The 22,115-nt window shown below is 30.2% G+C and overlaps 1 protein-coding gene across 1 annotated transcript; it reads left to right on the forward strand.

Moving 5' to 3' along the window:
• Window positions 1-10,110: 10,110 nt before the first annotated feature.
• Window positions 10,111-15,626, forward strand: LOC132733257 (uncharacterized). The gene is made up of 4 exons (XM_060719861.1): window positions 10,111-10,589; window positions 12,315-12,725; window positions 14,902-15,053; window positions 15,567-15,626. The coding sequence occupies exons 1-4, from the start codon at window positions 10,202-10,204 to the stop codon at window positions 15,624-15,626; spliced, it is 1,011 nt and encodes a 336-aa protein (XP_060575844.1). The 5' UTR covers window positions 10,111-10,201.
• Window positions 15,627-22,115: the final 6,489 nt, after the last annotated feature.

Raw genomic sequence — 22,115 nt, forward strand, 5'->3', positions numbered from 1 at the left:
TGAAATTGTTTACAAATTGAAAGAAGTTTGCGTGATAATGTCGGATTAGATGGATTAAAGTTAAAGTCACCAGTTACAATTATATACATGTATGTTATATTTGTTTCATTTGCGAAGTTAAGAGAGTGTTCGATAATAGTTGTATAATGTGCATCTGCATTAGAGGTGGAAAAAAGTACCTAACAAAAAACGTTAAGATTGAGATAATAAAAGCTCCACCCATACACATTCTATATTTCTAGTCTCGAGATCCCAACGCCGTTTGCAAAATAGTGAATTCTTAATGTATACAGAAACTCGACCATAACTGTCATCAATCCTGTCATTTCTTTCTGGAGAATGAAAAACTTGGTATAGATATATCAGAATTGGAACCACACATTAGGATTAAGCAACGTTTGTGAAAACACAAGAACATCAAACATACTAAATTCACTGGTTAGAATTTTTATTTTGCCAAGTCTGCTTTGGACATGATATTGTAGTACAGATGAACAGGAACTTGGCGACATTAGACTTACGAGATCCAAAGACATAGACGACGTAGTGGACAATGATGGACCAGGATTCGAGTAAAAATTTCTTGATTAAGTAAGAAGAATGTGCAGCCATTGAATGCACACCATTTTGGTGAGAATAGCAATGACTATATGAGTAAGAAATATGTTTTGCATGAAGCACTCATAACATGGATGGATTCGTCTATATGGATATTTAATGTTGTTTAAACTTCATTCCTTTGTGAAGGGACAGCGAGAATGTTTGAATAATATCTGTAGCAATGTGTAGAAGATCCAGCATGTTCAGTAATAGGGAAAATGTCCATGTACATGAGTAAGAGTGCTTGATAGTGGTGCCTGGAAATTTATTCATTGTGATTGACGTTATAAACAACAAAAAGCGCGCTGTCACAATCATGCCAAAGATGTTAATAATTAGAATCCAATGCATTCCATTAACAATATCCCGAATATATTTCCTAGGAGAAAAGGTGAAGTGAACATAAAGGGAGAACAGGTTTTAGAAGAACACATAAAGTAAAGAAAACATAACTTAATAAATGACAATTTAAAGATCAATTGTTTTCGAAACACAAGCCTTTAAAATTGTCATAATTCGGAATTAATTAGGTTACATATATGTTACCATGTTGTTACATAGTTGTTACAGCATTGTTACAAGTGTTTTATTTTGGAGTAAAATAAAATTTCCACACATAATAGTTACAAATTTGTTACAAGCCTTTTAAATGATCAGAAATCGGAATAAATACATATGTGTTACACGGTAGTTGCATAGTTGTTACATCATTGTTACAAATGTTACGAGCGTTGAGAATAAAATTAAAATTTCACACATAATTGCCACAAATGTTACGGGTTGTTCCAAGTGTTACAGCACATGCATTTAAAATGATCAAAAATCGGAATTAATAAGGTTACATAGATGTTACAATGTACAATTGTAACAGATGTTACGGGTTGTGTTAAGCGTTACAGCGAAAGCCTTTAAATGGTCAGAAATCGAAATTAATAAGGTTACAAAGATGGAACAGTGTTTTTATATAGTTGTTACAGCATTGTTACAAGCGTTACGAGAGTTTGGTGTGAAATGAAATTTCCACACATATTTTTTACAAATGTTACGGGTTGTTACAAGTGTTACAGCACAAGCCTTTAAAATGGTCAGAAATCAGAATGAATAAAATGACATAGATGTTACAAGGTTGTTACATAGTTGTTAAATCATTGTTACAAGTGTTTGAAGTGAAATAAAAGTTCCACACGTAAGTGTTACAAATGTTACGGGTTATTACAAGTGTTACAGCACAAGCCTTTAAAATTATCAGAAATCAGAATAAATTTATTTTCAATCTTAGTTTAATGAAAAGAAATAAAGAACAGCGAAGTTCCATGGTTAAAAGTAAGAACCTGACAAATCGATTAAAAATCTTAATATGATATACTTACTCTTAAAAATAATTACTGTATTTCTTCCATAATATACTTAGTAATAGAAATAGACTCTGTGTTGCTTTTGACGATTATCGTGAATTGAAGTTATATTTATTCTTCTTAGGCGCAAACAGGTCTTCTAACGACGATAAATCTCTTTAATTACTGTTTTAAGCTTTTGGTATATTATCTATATTGCTCATAATAAAGGTATCGTGACTTTTGTCAGGAAGTATATTTTTCAAAAAAGATAATAAGCGTAATTGTTAGGCGGTCACTTTCCACGATTTTTTGGACTTAGTTAATAACGCACGAAATTCGCAGTATTTCACTTCACTAGAAAAGAGCATCAAATATTCATGTTTATTACCATTTAATTGTTCAATATATCTTCACATGCTTCTAGAAGTTTAAAGTCCAAAACATTTCCTTCGTAACTATTCAAAGACTATTCAGCACATCAAAGGTCCTAAATAGCTAAGAAATTATTGTAAATTTGTAGACTGAAAAACACGCCGCCATCTTAACGGAAGTCGCTTGATTTTACATTTTGGCAGCCAATGGAGACTTGCGAAATAAAGCTGAGTCAGTGTCCTACATTGTTTGGAAGATAAATCGATTTTGAACATATGTGACACTAAGCTTCACAAGGCTATGTCGCATTTAATTAGTTGATTCCTTTTCAGTTTTCATGATATGGTTTTTCAATTTTTTAAGTTTCTGGGGAGTTATTATTCATAATAAGTGTAAAGATTGGTCATGATAAGTAGATGGCCCCTTTCGATTCTGAGGTCACTGGATCAAAGGTCAAGGTCACAGGGGCCTTGACTAGAAAAAGTTTGTCCGCCCAATATCTTCAGATTTCTTAAACCCACAGTCTTCATATTTGACATGGAGGTTAATCATGATTATTAGATGACCCCTGTTGATTCCGAGGTCACTTGATCAAAAGTCAAGGTCACTGGGGCCTTGACTATGAAAAAACGTTGTCCGCCAAATAACTAAAGATTCCTTTAACCTAAAGTCTTCATATTTAGTAAAAATATATATATTGATCATGATGAGTAGATGACCCCTATTGAGTTGGAGTTTGTCAGATCAAAAATCAAGGTCACAGGGGCCTTGACTAAGAAAAAATGTCCGCCCAATAACTTTAGATTCCTTTGACCAACAGTATTTACTTTAAGTATATTATAGTAGATAATCTTGCTGTAATTTGTACTGCATTATATTTATGTCAAATCATTTGTCTGTTAAACATACTTTCTTTGAAAACATGATGACATCTAAACTGAGCATGTGTCTTGATAATTCAGATAGCCATGAGAAATGCTTCATGTGGTTGCAAGGGCAAAGATATAAAAAACGGCTTTTTTTATTTAAATTTTTAAAATGTAAACTTATTTTTGGGTCAACGCTTAGCAATTGGGATTAGAAAAAGAAAAAATTTTACTTCTTTCCATAAAAAGGAATTCATTCCAAAAACTGATTTAAAAAAAAATTTAACGTTTTTTAAATGAAAAAAGATTCCTTATATGATTTTTTCTGTGTAAAAAGGGCTAAAAAAAAAAGTAACATATAAAAAGTTGACCCAAATCATGTAATTAAATAGCAATTGGATAGGTAAAATTCATGATATTTTTTCGGGAATAAAAAAAACAGGAAACAGTTTGGGAATGGTGTATCTGGTATTATACAAGCTTTTTATTATTTATTAAAAGGGAAATTTTTGAAATTTAAAGGCAAAAACTGGGGAAAGCACAATTTAATTTTACTATATTTCTAATAAACTTTAAAACCCCCAAAACAATAAAAAAAATTTTTGTCTTACGTACCCAAGAAAAAATTCTAACATAGCAAACTGGGGGGATTCATCTTTCCACAGTTTCAGTTCAAAATACCCGCTGACAGTTTTCATAACTAGCCGAACCATGTGAGTTTGTATGTGAAAAACCAAAAAAATATTCTCGCAAAAAATCGGGTAAAAAATTGCATTTTACCATATTTAAATAATTCTTCAGGAAATGGATTTTTTCTATTTTTATAATTATTTTTTTAATCTGGCATTAAAACAGGACTCTTTTTTGGGGTTTTTACTTTTTTTTGGGGTCAACGAAGGAAAAACTGGGGACTTTTCCAAATTAGAGCTCAAAAAGATTTGCCATTTTTTTTTACAGAACCAGATAAAGGTTTTTGAGCAATCTTTAAATTTTTTTAAAATGAAATAAAGGGGTGATTAATTTTAACTACAAAAAGATATAAAAAAATAGCTTCTTTTTTCTGGAAAATTAGATAAAATTATACGTCGGCACCCCTAAAAAAAAACGTGTTTTTGCGTTTTTTGTGTAAAATTTCCCTTCGTTTGATAAAATCTTTGTTTATAGTTTTAAAAAGAATTATATTTTTAGTTAAGGATATCGATATGCTCAACCCCCCGGTAAAACTTAAATTTTTATTTTCAATATGCATAATAAATATTTTACTTTTGCAATGTAGAAGATAACAACGAAAAAGTTTTAAATTCATTTTTTTATTTACATCGATGATGAAAAGTGAAAGATGGAGTAATTTTTTATTTGTTGCGTCATCCTGTTTCAATATGGGTATATGTATTTTTTGTTTTTTGAACCTTTTTTAACAAAATTTTAATTAAAAATTTTTATAATTTCGTCGATCGTTTTTTGAACTTAAATAATAAAATTTTTCTTTTTTTTAAAATATGTTTTTACCCCTTATAACCTGTTACTCCCAAAAAAAATTTTTTACTTTTTCTTTTTAAATTCAAATTTAAAAAAAAAAAAATTAAAAGTTCCTTTTCTCGGTAAAATTTCCGAATCAATCTTTCACGTTGAAATCTTCCATTTTTTACAAAAGCACTGATAGCAACAATAGCCTTAAAATTTTATAACGTGATTTTTTGCTTTTGAACTTTGAATTTTTCAAAATCAAAAAAAAAACAACAGTAGAAATTTAAAAGGGCAATATAAAAAGAATTTTTGGGTGCAAGATAAAAAAAAAACGCTTTTCACAAAAACCCAAAACAAATACTTTAATCCGATACATTTTTGTCCGGGGTTTTGTGTTTAATTTATTTCCCTTCCCCCATGATTTTATATAGTCTAAGAACTATTTCATCACATTAGCAAAGTTCAAGACTAGTTTAAGTATTTGAGAACGATGGTTAAATATATGCTACACCAAAAAAAAAAAAAAAAAAAAAGTTGGAAATTAAAAATTGTACGAACTCCTTTTGTCTGAGTCAACATAGGTACAGAGAGAACATTGTATTACACATTTTTTTACAAAAGATTAAAGATATACTATGCTCAAATTTGATATCATAAGATATTGATAATTGCTAAACAGTCTCTTAGTAAATATGAAATAAACATGTTTTGACTTCAAACAAAGTTAAAATGTCATGTTTAAAACGGTACATACATAGATCATTACAATATGGATATATAGAGTGGGTAAAACAATGGCAGTTTTTTTAAAGAAAAGACCAACTTTATTTGTCCTGTATTACAGAACGTGACTTCCAATATAGTTTATTATTCACTTTTTATTTAAATTAGACATATTCAGTAAGACTTTCTCAGGTTTTTAATAAATTTCTTCGATTTAAAAATTTTTACTCAAAGATAAGCATAATATATCTTTAATGATATAAAGCTGAAAAGCAGCTTCTAGGCCATTATGTTCATCTTCAGACATTATCGCATAATGGCGAGCAGCAACCAAGTATTCATCTCTAAATAAAAGCATAATTACGCGGAAAGAAAGGCGTTTAAATGCGCAGCAATAGACGCCATAAGGTAAAGAAAAGGTGGTATATTGTCAAAAAATAAGCATAATAAAGTGAATAAATTTGTTATAACTTACAAGAGGCGTGGTACCGCAAACAAATAAAACATTTAAACCCACACAAAAGGAGTTTATAGGAAAAAAAAACATATAAAAGCAAAACAAAGACTTTATAATGTGAAACAAAGTGCGCGATAACGTAAAAAGGCATTAACGGTAATCAAATGACATAGATAAGCATCACAACGCCTTTTGTTTCGCGTTATAGCTCCAGAATTGCGTTATTACCACTTTTTTCGCGTAGATACGCCTCTTTTTTGTCTAAGTCATTTTATTAAGTGTTTTTATTGAATAATGACGCATTTTTATTAAATGTACCATGATACTATTAGGCTTTCGTATATTTCCATTAAGCGATTATAGGTAACTACGCAACTATTTAAAAGTATAATGAAACATAACATCAATACGCGTTCGTTGAACATTATAAATTCCATTCTTAAGAATAAAGGTATCACCCCTTTGATAATTGGAATCGTCTTGTACTTCCATCAGTCAGTATGTTCGGAATCGTGTCACCCCTGCCTGATTTTCATGTCATAAATATTTACCATGTGTCGCAAAGACATATTAGTAGTTTCAGGTCTCACGAAGAGAACAAAGACATAAATGAAGTATCAAAGTTTTAATCAATTACTTTGCCATTACGAAATTACTGGCAACAAATGTTATCCGTCATAGGTCACGCATAAAGCTAGGTATGTATCTTAAAATTTAAGATCATACATAAGGGCCAAATGAATAATTGTAATTAAACTTATTTAAAAATGTTATATTTGTATTTCTAAATTGAAAGAATAAATTGTATTTGTTTGTATCATCTACGGAACCATTCGTTATTCAAATGGTTATTCAATTGTTTTTTTTTATTTTGTTTTTTGTTGTTGTTGTTTTTTTTTGGTGTTTTTTTTTCAATGAAGTAAAGAAAATATATGCATTACTCATAGGTAGGAGATGGAAACAAAATATTTGCTCGCCCATTTCGTTTATTGATCGCTTCCTTTGCTGATAAATGAAAATATGTACATTTAGTTAGTTCAAAGTCTAAGCGTATACTAATTTAATGGTTTGCAATGGTCTGTGATTTTGAGATTTTAATTTGGTTTTGTTTTTATCTTCATAGTTATAAGAGACATTTTCCGGTACCGATTTTCCCTTCAACTTAAGTTTTATCACCCATACATACATGTATATACACTTTGTTTATCATTTTTATCTGTTTGATACGCGACAAGATAGTTCTGTTTAAACACTTAACCCGTATTTTCATGTATGGTTATCAAACTTACAATTTATCTACATCAAAGCTTATAACAATAAGTTATCAAACTTTAAAATGTGTAAATGAATAAAATGGTAATGTTAATATGTTAAAAATGATTTGACGATTTTCCCATAATTGACACGTTTTTTGTCGCATTTTGTTATGAAATGGATTCTTTGTTTTGATGTGACATAATAATTATAACACAAATATAAAGTGAAAAAGAATTGGGTTGTTTCAAAAATAAACAGATGTCTTTAGGGATCACCTATTAATTATGTCCGACATTTTCTTCTCTTAAACTTTAAGTCAATTCATCTTTTTTCGTAAAAACTTCAAACGAATACAATTGCAAAGTTTTTCAATAATTTAAAACATGCAGATATTTCTTTGCCAAGACAAACAATATTACAAAAATCCTTTATAATAGATGTACTGTTTACATTTTTTGGTTCTGGTTCATAGCAATTTTCTTTGGAAAGCATGTAGCCAACAGATCAAATAACATGACTTCGAGGGAGCGTTGTCTTATATCTATAGAAAATAGGAGAAAAAAACGGCAAGGAAAGGTTGCACAGCCTCATAAATAGCTCGTTTTCTGAAATAATTATTTAAACATAAGTTTCCAATACATACGCATTTTGAGAATTCAAAAAAACAAACCTGCAAGATGAAAAATGTATAGAAATAGAAAAAAATAGTACAGAATTTTAAGTAATTTTGACGACCCAAAGTATTCTTTTAAATACTCGCTTGACTTAAATGCATAGTTTGAATAGTTTACTACCAGTTAACATAAACAAAAACTTAGACACGGTTTTCCTTTTATAAGTGTGCGTATTACTTTGATAGTATCAATATCAGATAATATTTTATCATATAAATCTTAAAACCTCTAACCGAACTTACAACAATATCTATATCATTTTTTATTATTATAATTATTATTTATCTTTGATATAGACATTTCCAAAATACATTTTACTTGAATATACCCAAAAGACATTTCAAAATCAGTAACCAAGTTTTTAGGACACTTGGCATAACTAAACACTTTCAAGTTATGTCCGCTGTCATGAAAGAGAAACTTCAATTCATCTATGGCATTACTAGTTTTATTATTTCAGAAACACCAAACCAAAGTCACATTCTATCATAAAAATGTATATGGTCAGTCTTTCAATATACAATCTATCTGAAAGATGGACCAATCAATGCTAATTTACATAACTTGAAAAGCAACACATTGTAAAAAAAACACAATGCCTGTTTTACATGTATATCAAATATTACATTTGCAATTACAAGGTAGATAATATTACCATACTTTAATATTTTACGAATGCAAATCAAAACAATGTGAATAAGATGTAAATAGATAGTAAGGTAAATGCTGGCATACTTAGATAATAAGCGCATGGAAATCAGCGTCCTTTACTAACAAGTTAAATAGTTTTTCGTTAACGGAAAACTAAGTAAATACTAAAAAAACACAACTTTCCCCCTTTTAAAAAAGATACGAAAGGAACCCTTGAAATTTTCCCTGTAACGGGTTTTGAACACATTCGGGTGTTTTTTAATCAAAATTAAATATCACCATGAAAAAGTTGGGTTCTGCTAAAGGGGGGGGCCTGGGGCTTTCCTTTTCCTCCCATGAAAGGCCCAAACAACCCAGCCTGCATATTTCATTTGGGTTTTTTGCGTTTTTTGGGGTTCGTTATTTTTTATTTTTTTTAGAGATTTATTTATGAATAAGTAGAGGTAATAAATTTCCTTATCCACATTAACACTTGAACATGCTCGCGTGACGCCCCCGAAATATTTTTAAAAAGTATTTTTTTTTAATATGGAAGTTTTTCCTTTACCACCTGTTTAAACTGTTATAATTATACAAATAATTATGTACAGATACGTGTTTTATTTGTGATTGAGAATTTAGTAACTTGCAAAATCATATGTATTATCGAGCGATATAAGAAATGCATGTCTCCCTAAATATTATTGCCATTGGCCAACGTCTCAGAAATTTAAAACTTTGTTAACTACACAACAGTCGAATGTTTTAAATAAGTTAATAAAATTTATATATTTACCAAATATAAAACGCACTGCGTTTACTGGTTAGATTTATATAAGTTCAAATGTAATACTGTATTACTTTTTTTTGCATGTAAAGCACATAATTTTTTTTGTGTGGCCTGATAACATGTACCGATCCTGTATAATACATGTTTAAAATTATACGACCCAGTAATCGAAATATTTTATCGGACAATGTAGTAGTCACTTGCAAATAAATTTATGTGCTACCGAATTGAAATGTATAAATAAGAGTGTTTCCATATACATATATATTATAATTGACATTTATCATCATTCTTTGTATATAACATACTCTTCTCATGATATGTGTTGCCGCCTAATATATTCATTTAGGCAAAAACTGTATATAATGTTTATATGCCTAATAAAATATTGAATTGAATTGAATTGAATATGTTATGTTTATTAAAATTGCCTTTTCAAGTGTCGTTTATTCTAACAAAAACATTATTCTTTTATCAACCAAAGTAAACTACGGTGCTCCTGAATTGACGTTCTTGACATTTCTTTTTTAATTCGAAACTACGGAATAACATTTTGTAAAAACGTAAAATCATTTCTTAATTACCCTAAATGCTAGATGGAGGTCACTATCCAAGGCCATCTTTCTGCATGAAAACTTGTTTCCAAAACCCATAATTATGTCATGTATTTTTAATGAAATTTTCCCTTTTTAATGCCTTTATTATCAAGACCCTTTTTACACATTTAAACATTGAGAAAAGTCGAGCGCACTGACGGCTCCTGTTACGAAATGCTGTTTTGTTTGAACGTAATTACGAAATAAAAAACTGTCACGGATGTCAGTTTATGGGCACCAAAGTAAACATATTGAAAATGCCATTAATATAATAACACGGTCTATTTTATAGACTTTGACGAACATATTTGTTTTGTGTGCATTCCTTTTCAATTATTGTTTTAAAATGTTGTTTTTGCTATTACAGTAACTGGTGTGAGATTTTCAATTTCTAAGGAGAGAGTGCTTTTAGGAAGTACAGGCACCTTAACAATGATATGTAATATCACAGAAACAGACATTAAAACTTTGCACAATATCGAAATCGGACAAGTTTCTTCAACTACCAATGCGGAGAAAGACCCTATTCAATGGAAGACATTAGCGGAAATGGAATTAGGACAAACCGAGAGCCCTACATTGAGTCCAGGTATCAATGCAAGTGCAAAAAATTATGTTGCTGGAGGATCATGGGATTTAACAACACCTGCTAACACGTATCTTACATTGTCAATGAGCATTGAGAAGTTAGTTTGTGATGATGCCAGAGCTTATAGATGTTCACTGTTGTATGAAAGTTCCACGAAAGGAACTGTAATTGAAAGCCCTACAAAAGGAACTTTAGTTTCAACTGACATGAATGCTACTTTTTCGGCCTTTGGTAAGGTTTACTTCGTTCGTTCTCTATCGTCATTTCACTTTAAAATTAAAGCAAGATTGAGTACAAAATGCAAGATATTGTTTGTAAAAGGAAAATCCAGTTTAGATCTTTCGTTTGTACAATTTGTGTGTTTGTTTGAGTTTTACGTCATACTGACACCGTATAGGTCATATAGCGACGTTCCAGCTTTACTGGTGGAGGAATACCTCAAGTGCCCTTCTTTGCATTATTCAGGCATGAACGGGCACCTGAGTAGAACCATTGACATTCCGTAAGCTAGCTGGATAGTTTCCTCACATGAAAGAATCCAAAGTCCGTGTCGAAATTCGAACCCACAGTGGTGATGGGCAAGTGGTTTGAAGTCAACAACCTTAACCACTCGGTCACGGACGCCCCTCGTCTGTATATACCGAGTGATGTAAAGTGTAAACTGTCTATTTCTTGGCTCATGACATAGGAATATCAGATTGTCTAAAAGGTTTAGAACCTAAATACAAAGAGGCAGCATGGTCGAGTGGTTAAATCATCGGACTTGTAATCTACGTACTGTTAACCGTGCGGATTCACATCCCATAAAGGGGAGGCTGTTAGCAAGAAACTCCACAAGCATTATTTAGTACTGGTTGGATCCGGGAATTTATTTGAGGGTCTTTATCATGTTTATAGAGAGAGCTTATAGCTTTAAGCACAATCAAACTTAAACAATTCTTATAGACTAATTAAGTTAATATTATAAGAATAATAGAAAACGTTTGCTTCATTTATATTTTCAAACCATCGATATATAAATATGTTGTATCAGTAGGTGTAACAGAGTAAAGTTCATTATCACAGATAAAAAGGTTATTAGGTATTCTTACTTTACTAATTAACAAGTAATTTTTTTTTTTTTTTTTAAATATGTATAAATGCATCCTTAGTGAACAAAAATACTTTAATTGTAAGTAATATATTTGTGAATTGCTCTAAGAGCGTTTTCAACAAACAATGCTTAAAAGAGCAATAAGCTATTTCAAAAGGGGGTGTTTTATTATGTGTACCTGCAATTATCATGACTTCGTTGAAACAGAAAGACAATTCGATAATGATTAGTACAGTCATTATCATAAGCAAAATTGTGTATTTTGCAATTCTTCATTTTTCTATAACTTGCAATTAATAACTTAAAATTATAATATGGTATCCTTATGAATACATAATATTCCATTTAAAGTTCATCCATCTTTTCAAATACATTTAGTAGGATTCATTTGGCCATATAATGTATGTGTGTGTCGGTGCATATTCTTCTTTATTTATTAAGTTAATTTTTATGTCAAATTAATAATAATAAAAGAATCGTTGTGATCAATGTCCGGATAAAAAAGTAGCGCATGAGCGAAATCATCGCAAAGTCGACTAAATGTCACATGTCATTAGCACGATTTTAAAGAGAAAAGAGATGATTTTCATTTCTATATTGTTAACTACCCACATTTATATGGAGATGTACCTCATGCTACATCATATGGGGTGTGTATTTCTCAATTAATTAGATTTGCTAGGACGTGCAGTCGTGTTGATGATTTTAATGAACGCAATTTATTCATTACTAACAAACTTAAGATAATAACATAATCTAATATTTAATTTCAAAATATTTATATTTACTGTTTGCATAGTAAATCAGAACTTATATCAACATATTTATGTATGATAATTCTTATTGTTATAATTTTTTTTTAGTAAAACCACAAGTTACATCATTAAATGTAAAGAAGAATGGTTTCAAAGTACAAGGAGGGTCGCCATCTGACATGACCACTGCTGAGGTAGGAGATGAGTTGGAACTAACTTGTAAAGCAAATATAGGAAGCTTACAAGGAACTATTATTCGATGGCATAGAACATCGGAAACTTCTCAGAATGATGACTTTATTGGCTATCAACCACCGCAAGGTACATTTGATGAGGGCACTGCAGTCAGTGACAACCAGTGCGGATATACACGAGTGGCTTCAATCAAGTACAACGTAACAGCAGCTGATGCCAATAGGGATAACAATCTGGCATTTGAGTGTTATGTTACAGTAAGTGGAGATCCGTATGGGAACACGTATACCTCAAAAAACAACCCAAGGTTCTACACTGATGTCAGTAAGTGATCAATAGATTTATCACTTTAATAAGTTCTAATTAACTTCTGATTGAAGTTATTACTGAAACATTCCCTACCTTTTCCATTAGTCCTTAACATTTAACCACTTCAACAACACATTAAAGACATATGCAAAGTTATCCTTCCAAGGAAATTCTAGGTTCAATAGAGTAGTTTTGAGATTTTTTGTGCAAGAGTTGTAAACTTTGTTAGATATGATGTGGTTGATAATCAAAAACATATATTCGAAGTTTGAAGTTATTTATGCAGAAAAAGAGTTAAAACTTGAATAAGTAATCTTGACGAGGTGGCCGATTCTTAATGTGTAGAACAGCACTCAACCTACTCCTTTATGTCAACATTAAAATAATGTGCATAATCTCAATACTGCCATCTATCCATATTTTAAGTTTTGTACAAATATTTTTAGAACTTTTTCGCGTCACCGCAGGATTTAGTTTTTGTGTCACATTTTCCATATTTTCAGTCTATTTCTTGCCATAGCAACCAAAGCTTTCAACAGAAATAAAAGGAAAAAAACTTGCATAATCTTCAGATTGCAATCTATTCATATATCAGATTTCATAGAAACATTTTCAGTACATTTTACGTAATCACAGAATCCAGTTTGTGGACGGACAGACTACCGAATGCACGGAAAGACGGACGACTACATACCACTTTGGTATAATTTCACTGTTTTAAGTTTAAACCCATTAAGGTGTTTAAGTGAAATGCCAGCGTGCACAGTAATGGGTACCAACTGAATGACGTGACGTTATTTACGACGTCACGTTGTATTATTATTTGGCGCACTTTTCATTCAGTATTAGCTTTTATGTCTTTTTTAAAACGTTTCTTTGCATATATTAAAAATAAAATTTGTTTATATAATTATAGACTGCGCCACTCGTGAAATATACCTTTTGGTGCTCACTCGGTGAAATATATTCTGATCTTACACTGAACTAAACAAAAATCCTCTATATATCTTTTGGAACATGTGACATGACACCCCTGCAAAATTCTAGATTGTGTTTGTTTCATTTTTCGTCACTCATGATTTTATTCATAAATAAATCCTCAAGAATGAAGGCTTTACCTCAAAACTTAAAGACATGTAGCAGTCTACCCATATGCAGACTATACATAAGAGTTAGAGGAACTGTTAAGAGGGAATAGTAGTCTGACCTTCCTAGTATCACACTTGTCCGATTAATATGGTAAAAAAATAAATGAGTAAATTGTCAATTGAAGCTCATCCATAAAACTTTTGCTTCAACACGGATGATTCATTATTTTTTGGACGATTTCAATCACCGTGACACAGATATTTTAGCACATATTTTCTACATTAAGTGTATTTACTTGAATTTGTTTTCCTTGCATGATTGCTTTTCATTCAAAATTATTAATCCGATTTTATGTATGATTTGCTGTTCTACTTTTGCTTTTCTAATGGTTTTGATTCATAAATGCCGGGGTTGGCTGTATTTTTACCAGAAGAAAAATAAACAATATTATTACGACGCTTTGATGTATATACGTGGGCTGTTCATATACTCTTAATTTCAAAACATATCTTATTGATTCTTTCACTTTATATAGAGGATATGTCCCGATATTATTTTCTTGTAAAAATGTGCAGTTTAATTGAAATATGTGAATAGTAGAACTGCAGTCCTTATACTTTTTTGAACAACCCTCGTATGATCTTCATTTGCATATTTTATTATTTCGATAGCAACCCTTCTATGTTATTTATCTGGAACATGAACTCTTTCAATATATGCGGACATAATATGTGTTCTTTACATGATTTAAATTTGTACTATCTTACTGGGAGCTATTTGGTTGACACTGTCTATATTCTCGGTTGTTTTCAAATTCCATCTGTAGTCATTCCAAGGTTCCATATACCAAAGAAGGCGCGTTTTGCACGGGAGAGTAACTTTAAACTAGAACTATCAATGGAGAAAAATTGATATAGCTAAAAAGAATCTGTAACAAATAATTTCAAATATTTTTTATAAGAAAATGATGAAAGAGCAACATATTGATGTTACATTATGTATATGCATTTCAGAGTTATACAACTAAACATAAACAGCTTATTAAGCTATGCATTAATAGAAAAATGTATTTGTTAAATTGTTCCCACACTTTATATTACAGCTAAGCCAGATGGTGGAACAACAAGTTCAAATACACTAGCAGCAGGTAACAAGATTACTAGTGAGCAAAATGCAGGATTCGTAAATTCCATGTTGTTCAGCTTTGATCTAAATTCATGCTTAATATTTAACTGTAGTCTTGTTTCAATGCCAGTATCTTTCTTTGACTTATATACATGTATGCGCAGGTTCAAGGTTGATATACACATAAAAAAGTGTATAAGTAGACTAATGTAATGAAAATAAGTGCATTCCACTTTCATCGACAATCGGTTTTATACATTCTACAGTATAAACAAAATCGAAGTAGCTAAATAAGCAAGTTAATACTATATCGTGCTAACTTCGCGCGCAAGTTAATAATTTAAACCGCTTCCAAAACAGTCCATAACTGACAGTGAAAGTTCAAATATATGAAAAATGTATCTAAAAGATATGTGTTTTTAAAGCACATTATGACCAATTCAGTTTCTTAAATTCTTTAGAAAGGTCAAACATGTGTTTTGTAATGTTTAGACAATGGATTTAGAGAATATTAAATACTGAACAACTACACAGTAGCGCCAAATGTTCAATAATGAGTCGTGAAGACAAAATGTAGACAAAGAAGAATTTTGACTTCCATTCTTAATATAAATTCACTATAATCTTGTTAATTGTCAACAGAGCAGAAGAAGCAAAAGACAGTTTATTCAAATGGCAAATGAGTCATTTTTGGAACTGTAAGAAGGTTTCAACAATAACATGTGTAGAGAAATAAAATTGATAGCATTTCTGAGGCATAATTGGTTTTCAGCCAAATTGAATAAAAAATATATTTAATATAAAATTTTGGACAGATCGTCATAAAGTTGAACGTGCCGTCAATAACGTCGGACAAATATTATTATAATACTGCACGTTTGTAACGTCGCTTTTCATTGGATAATCGTGACGTTTATATAGCTTTATATACACGGCTGCTGTCGATTTATAAAGAAATCTCGCTTTATTCCTCTAAAAATGATGCTTGCTGTATTATAAATTCGTTATAAAGATTGTTGACATGTTATATGGCCGTATATAAACGGCTGTTTGCAATATAACCCTCGCCTAGCGGCTCGGTCATATTTACAAATAGCCGTTTATATAGGGCCATATAACCTGTCAACAATCTTTATAACTAATAATATTACCGTTATTTCGGATGGCCTTAAGATAATTGCTGTTCTTATTTGCTGATTCGCGTTGGCGTCGCGAGCCCGCAAATAAGTTGCGGAGACCACTAAAGGACGTGTAGACCTCATGATAGTGCAATTGCGTTATATTCTTTCAAAAGATAAACATATCCTTTATTGTAGCCAGCGTATACTATATAATAAATTAAGACTTAAATGTTTTTTCTTACATTTTTAAAAACTATATCGAACTCAGATTTTCGTCCACAGCATTATAACTTTACTCGGGGCTGAAAATCTGTTCATAGACCTCAACATAAGTCGTTAGGTATATAATATCAATTTGATTGTTAATGTCACATAGATATACATCCAAGATAATGAGTATTTAATTGTAATTTCCATAAACTTCGCCTAGTAAATACAATTCGTAGTTGTAAAGAATAAAATTGAGAAATAAAAAGAACATAACAAACGAGATGGTCATTAAGCGACTGCACCTATACAGACATTCGAAATAGTATCACTTATATCGATATTCTTGTTTCGTTCTGAAATATTAATCTAATTGTCATACTACTTTTTTTAGAAACTCAGACATCGTCCAAGATGATTGCATCAACATCATATGAACATTTTAAAATTACAACAGGTAAATATCAGTTATTAAATTCAACCATTATATTTTTTATAGAAAATTCATGTTTAAGTCTAAATCTGCCAGGTTAGTCCGTTTAACTGCCTGGACTATTTGGAAAAATAAGTGTAAAGTATGATGAAAATATGTTAATTATAATGACCCTAACTGTATGATCTAAAAATAGCTTAAATCTCAGTGGTCCAAACATTAGTCAATAGATTACATTATTAAAGAATATTCACTTGATGTAGTATCATGTTCACTGGCTGAATTGGATTTCCCCCTTCTAAAATTAGAACCAGACTCGTATATGAGTCTCATTCTTTTTTTAGGTTTGGAAAAAAAAAACAATCCAGCCATAGAATATGATACTACACCCAGTGAATATGATTTAATTTATTGTTCTGTTGACTACTGTTTGGACCAATGAGTTGCATCTATGTTTAAATTATACTTCAAAATATGTTATCATGAAAAAAATGTTTAATTTCCGGCTATGGAGGACCAATGTTAAAATAATTACAACAACTGTTAAAAATGTATTTGAATAATGTAACCATCATCTCAAGTTTTGGGATTAATTTATGTCTTATAGATTTACAATGAATGAGTTCAATTTTGCAACTACATGGAAGGAAAGTTAAATATCTAATAAAATAATGGTATACTTAACTATTTTGAGGTGTTAACATATTGTATCATAACCGTAAACATCATTCACAATGATTGAGGTTTCATTTCGATATTGAGTTTATTTTGTTTTTAAACATTATTGGTATTTTTCAGGAATGATCAACGGTGCAACAACTCCAGAAGTGCTATATATATGCTTAAGTATTAATTGTATGCTTGTTGGCTTGGGGTACCTCTTAAAAGTATAACTTCACGAAACAGAAACCACGTTTTATTGATGCATAATTGTTTCTTTACTTGACTTGAATACTTTTATTTTGTGCCTATATATTCATATATATTTCTGTGTAATTGTTTTTTATCTAGGTTATAAACTTATATATTTACCGGTATCTTCTATCTATTAAAATAAAAATAAAAAGAATAACATTATCTTAACAAAAAAGTTGTTAAACGCAGTGTTCGTTTTATCATTTTATACACTTGTATTTTTCAAAAACAGTATACAACAAGTGAAATTTATAGCGCAGCAACTATTTTGATAATCTTAGGAAAGATCATGATTTCTAGATATCTAAGTATATAAGAATATATTGTGGAAGCTTTTTTGCTTTAAATATAGTGGTAATATGTTCAAGAAATATTATCCATACAATATTTTAATGCCATTTATTTGTAAAATGTAAAAAGTCCCCAAAGTTAACCACTTTAAACAGAGCAGTTTATCATTTTCATAGACACACATTAATGTAACACATTTAACTTTTTACCTGGAAAAGTAAGAAAAGAAAACATACTACATACTTTTTTCAGCTAAACAAATAAAAACTCAACCATAATCATAAAAAGACTGACTTGGGGCTGAGTTCATTCTAGGGCCGAACTTAATCTGATTCTATTATGTACAACATTTTTATAAATGTGTTGTTATGTAATGACTTACAGTGTGTGCTTGATAGAGCACTTAATACCCCCACAATGTGTTTATCTGACTGTTTTTGCATGAGCTGTTCTTATAACTGCTGTCAAGTAATAGTTACCGTACTGCATAATATAAATAATAATACAGACCCGGGTGCGATTTGAAGACCAAAAGAGCGTAGCGATCGAGGTTTTTAAAAGGTCACCCGGGTTAGTAAATACTAAGCAAACCTAATCCGAGTGTGGTAACTATCTAACCTACAAGCTCATTGTCTTTTTGTAAAAACATCGGTTTTTATCTCAATATTTATTAAGTTTAAATATTCTTTACAAGAAACTTATTATTTATGTAGTTTATCAGTTGCAGGAAAGTATTCCAAAGCTACTCAAAGATACTATTTGCTACGCTTTTGTAATTTTTTAGTGCACAATTCATGTGTTATTTGGAAATTCTAGTGTTTTTTGTGGGTTTTTATTAAGTAATAAGGTCAGGTCAATGTTCATATTCACATTTGTATACGGTCAGCAATACTAATAGTTATAAATGTTTATAAATGAGCATAATATAACAATACAAGTAGACATTTGTTACCATTTATTTGTAGTAACAAGAACACATACGGAATAACGTAATAACCCAAACAATCAAAGAAATATACATGTATGAATAAATACAGCAGCGGTTTTAATAAAAATTAAAATAAAGTGATATCATACAGTTATCACAGAATATGTATGTTACAATTTGTTGATATATGTTGATAGTAAGTAATTTCATTATGCAATGTCCGTCAGTGTATTGTGTTGTACTGTGTATTGCATTGTATTACTCAAGGTGTTGTTGTTTTATTTTGTGTCAAATCTTAGCCTAACCATACTGTTGTTGTTCATATGTAGATTTTGAAATAAAGAAGTCTTCTTCTGTACTTACCTAGATCTTTGCAAACTGTTTGTGAAGTTAACAAGTAAAAAAGGGAAAAGAAACGACTATAAACAGTTCAAATTGCTTAATTTGTTATAAGTGAAAAGTACAAACATTTATAAAGTACCAATGAAACGTCAAAGGTTAATAATAATCAGCTTAATTTTCATGTTAACATATCCACATTAACAATGCTAACATATATGAAGAAAAATCTTAATAACATGGCGCAATTTTATATTTAAAGATAACTAAGATATAGATTTTCTTCAAACATTATCGTCGCCTGTCCTAGCGCTGAATGACCACGTTGTTCATTAAAGCCGAGAAAACCGTGCGTTTCAAAGTGCCACCTAAAGCGAACAGTAACAATGAAACAGGGAAAATTAATTTACTTCTAATTCACTGCATTAATATGCAGAATGTTAAGTCACACATGATGAAAACAGATCTTACCGAGAGTCAAGTCACACATGATGAAAACAGATCTTACCGAGAGTCAAGTTACAAGACTTTGATATAAAGAGTGCAAATGTAAGATCATTATTTTGTAACATATAAATTATAAAATAATGATGATAATGATAATAACAAGTTTGTTTCTTAAAAAAGAAGCGTGCGAGAGGTATTTATGCAGCTGTGGAAGATTTGTTTAGTTAGAAAATATTTGGAGATATTTTTGCATAAAAGGCACAATGATTGAATGAATTAATTACAACTTTTTAACAAACTAGAATTTATTACAGATATATTGAATAGTTTCAATAGTTTATTTCACAGTACATTTGGGCAATATGCCCATGCATACACAGTACATATAACAAATAATACAATACAATCATAATGGTCAATGTCACAACTTAAAAAAACATATATCATTAAGTTACACAGTATTTTTAGCAATCAGAAAACGTTCACTATAAATAGAATATACTATCAACATGTCTCAATTCATATACTGGTAAATAAATACTAAGGACAGATACCATCCTATTAATAAGGAAGTAAATCACAAAACAAAACAAAAATAAGTGTATGTAAGAAACAGTGATAAAGCGTTTGGGACAAACTTTTGATTACCTGTAAAGAATAGTGTTTGAACATCGAAAGCTTTAAATATATACATTGATAAGTTTCTAATTTCTATTTCATTTTCTGAATTCATCAATGTAACAAATTTAGGTATATTTGGTCATTTCTAAAATGTTTTTTTTTATATAATTTTTTCGTAATTCATTATATAGAGAACATTCTAAAATAAAGTGAAATTCATCTTCCAGAATAAAACAATTTTTACATTTCCTATCATCAAAAGGTATTGCACTAGGTTTATTTCACCTGCCGGTTTCAATCTCGAGTCTATTTGAAGAAACTCTTAGCCGGGACAGAGCAATTCTAAATTTTTCAATATTAATACAGTTTAAGTACTTTTGAAATTTAAAATCTGCAAATATTACATATGTACGAGCTCTAGTTGAGTTATTTATTTCTGAAAACCAATCTTGGATAAAAACATCATTTACTCTTTGTTTTACTAAACTAATAAATACATCTACATTGCCTACGCCTTGAGATATCCATTCATCATTAAAACCAAGCGACTGTTATAAATCTTTAACACTTCTAACCCATGTTTTTTGTTAGGTCTTACCTGTAACTCTCTGTACAATAAATCATAAACTTTTTTAACACATTTTATATCTTCAAGCTGTATAATTTTAAACAAGTATTTTATTACACTTACAATTCTTCTGCATTTCAAAATTGTTCTGAGTTTGCAATCTGACGCCTAACATTTTTTTACAAAAATTTAATTGCACTTTTTCTAATTTACAACAATCATATATACCGCTTAACTCTGAAGCATAGTTCAAAATTGGTGAGATCAATTCATCAAAAAGGTCTAGTTTATATTTCAAAGTTACACATGGGAATTTAATCAAATCTAGTTGTTATTTATATAATGCCTTCAAAGCCTGACCAGATAGTGTTTCAAAAGAAGTATTAAAAGATCCACCAGTTGTAAAGACTACTCCTAAATAAGTAAATTTTTCGGCAATTTCTAAATTTTCTTCTTTATATACGATGTTATGTCTTAGTCTGCCTTTTCTGAAAATCATTATTTTAGTTTTCTTGATATTTACAGTTAATCACCACTTATCACAATTATTCTCCAATAACAATAAACCTTTATGTAAGCCTTCTTCTGTTCCAGATAGAATAACGATATCATCTGCATATAAAAGTAAAAACAATTTTAAGAAACCTATATTAACTCCTTCAAACTTATTCATAATAAAATATTCTTCTATGTCATTTAGATACATGGCGAACAAAAAAGGTGATAAAGACTCTCCGTGGGGATGCCTAACACAAATGAAAATTCTTCACTCAAAACATTTTGATATTTTATTCTCGATCTTACCTTTTCGTACATTGATTTAATAACGTCTAACATTTTACCTCTTACACCATATTTAATTAATTTAAACCATATAATATCTCTAACTAAATAGTCAAAAGCCTTAGTAAAATCAACAAACGCAGCATATAGTTTCTTATTGTTATTCAACATAAACGTAATAAGGCCGTGCAAAACAAAAATGTTATCTACGGTTCCCATTTGTTGTCTAAAACCGGACTGAGCTTCAATGTAGACGTGATATTTTTCTGCTCAAGTATTTAATCTATCGTTTAAAATTTGTGTAAATAATTTACCAAAAGAACTAAGTAAAGTTATTCCTCTATAATTACTTGGGTCATTAATGTCACCCTTTTTATGAAGCGGTACTATAAAGCCTTCGGTCCATTGTTCCGGAAAGTAACCTTACAATCAAATATTTTATTAAAAAGAGTATTTAAAGCATTAACAAAATGTGTTGAACAGAAACCGTATTTAAAAAATTCATTTAATAAGTAGTCGGAACCTGCTGATTTCCCAG

Source organism: Ruditapes philippinarum, unplaced genomic scaffold, assembly GCF_026571515.1.
Source record: "Ruditapes philippinarum isolate M1 unplaced genomic scaffold, ASM2657151v2 ctg3610_1_1_1_1, whole genome shotgun sequence".
NCBI classification, from domain to species: domain Eukaryota; kingdom Metazoa; phylum Mollusca; class Bivalvia; order Venerida; family Veneridae; genus Ruditapes; species Ruditapes philippinarum.

Coding starts and splice junctions, on each gene's coding strand:
- LOC132733257 (XM_060719861.1), top strand. CDS start 10,202: ATGATATGTAATATCACAGAAACAGACATTAAAACTTTGCACAATATC. Junction 10,590..12,314: donor TGCTACTTTTTCGGCCTTTG/GTAAGGTTTACT, acceptor ATTTTTTTTTAG/TAAAACCACAAGTTACATCA. Junction 15,054..15,566: donor GTAGTCTTGTTTCAATGCCA/GTATCTTTCTTT, acceptor AATTGTCAACAG/AGCAGAAGAAGCAAAAGACA.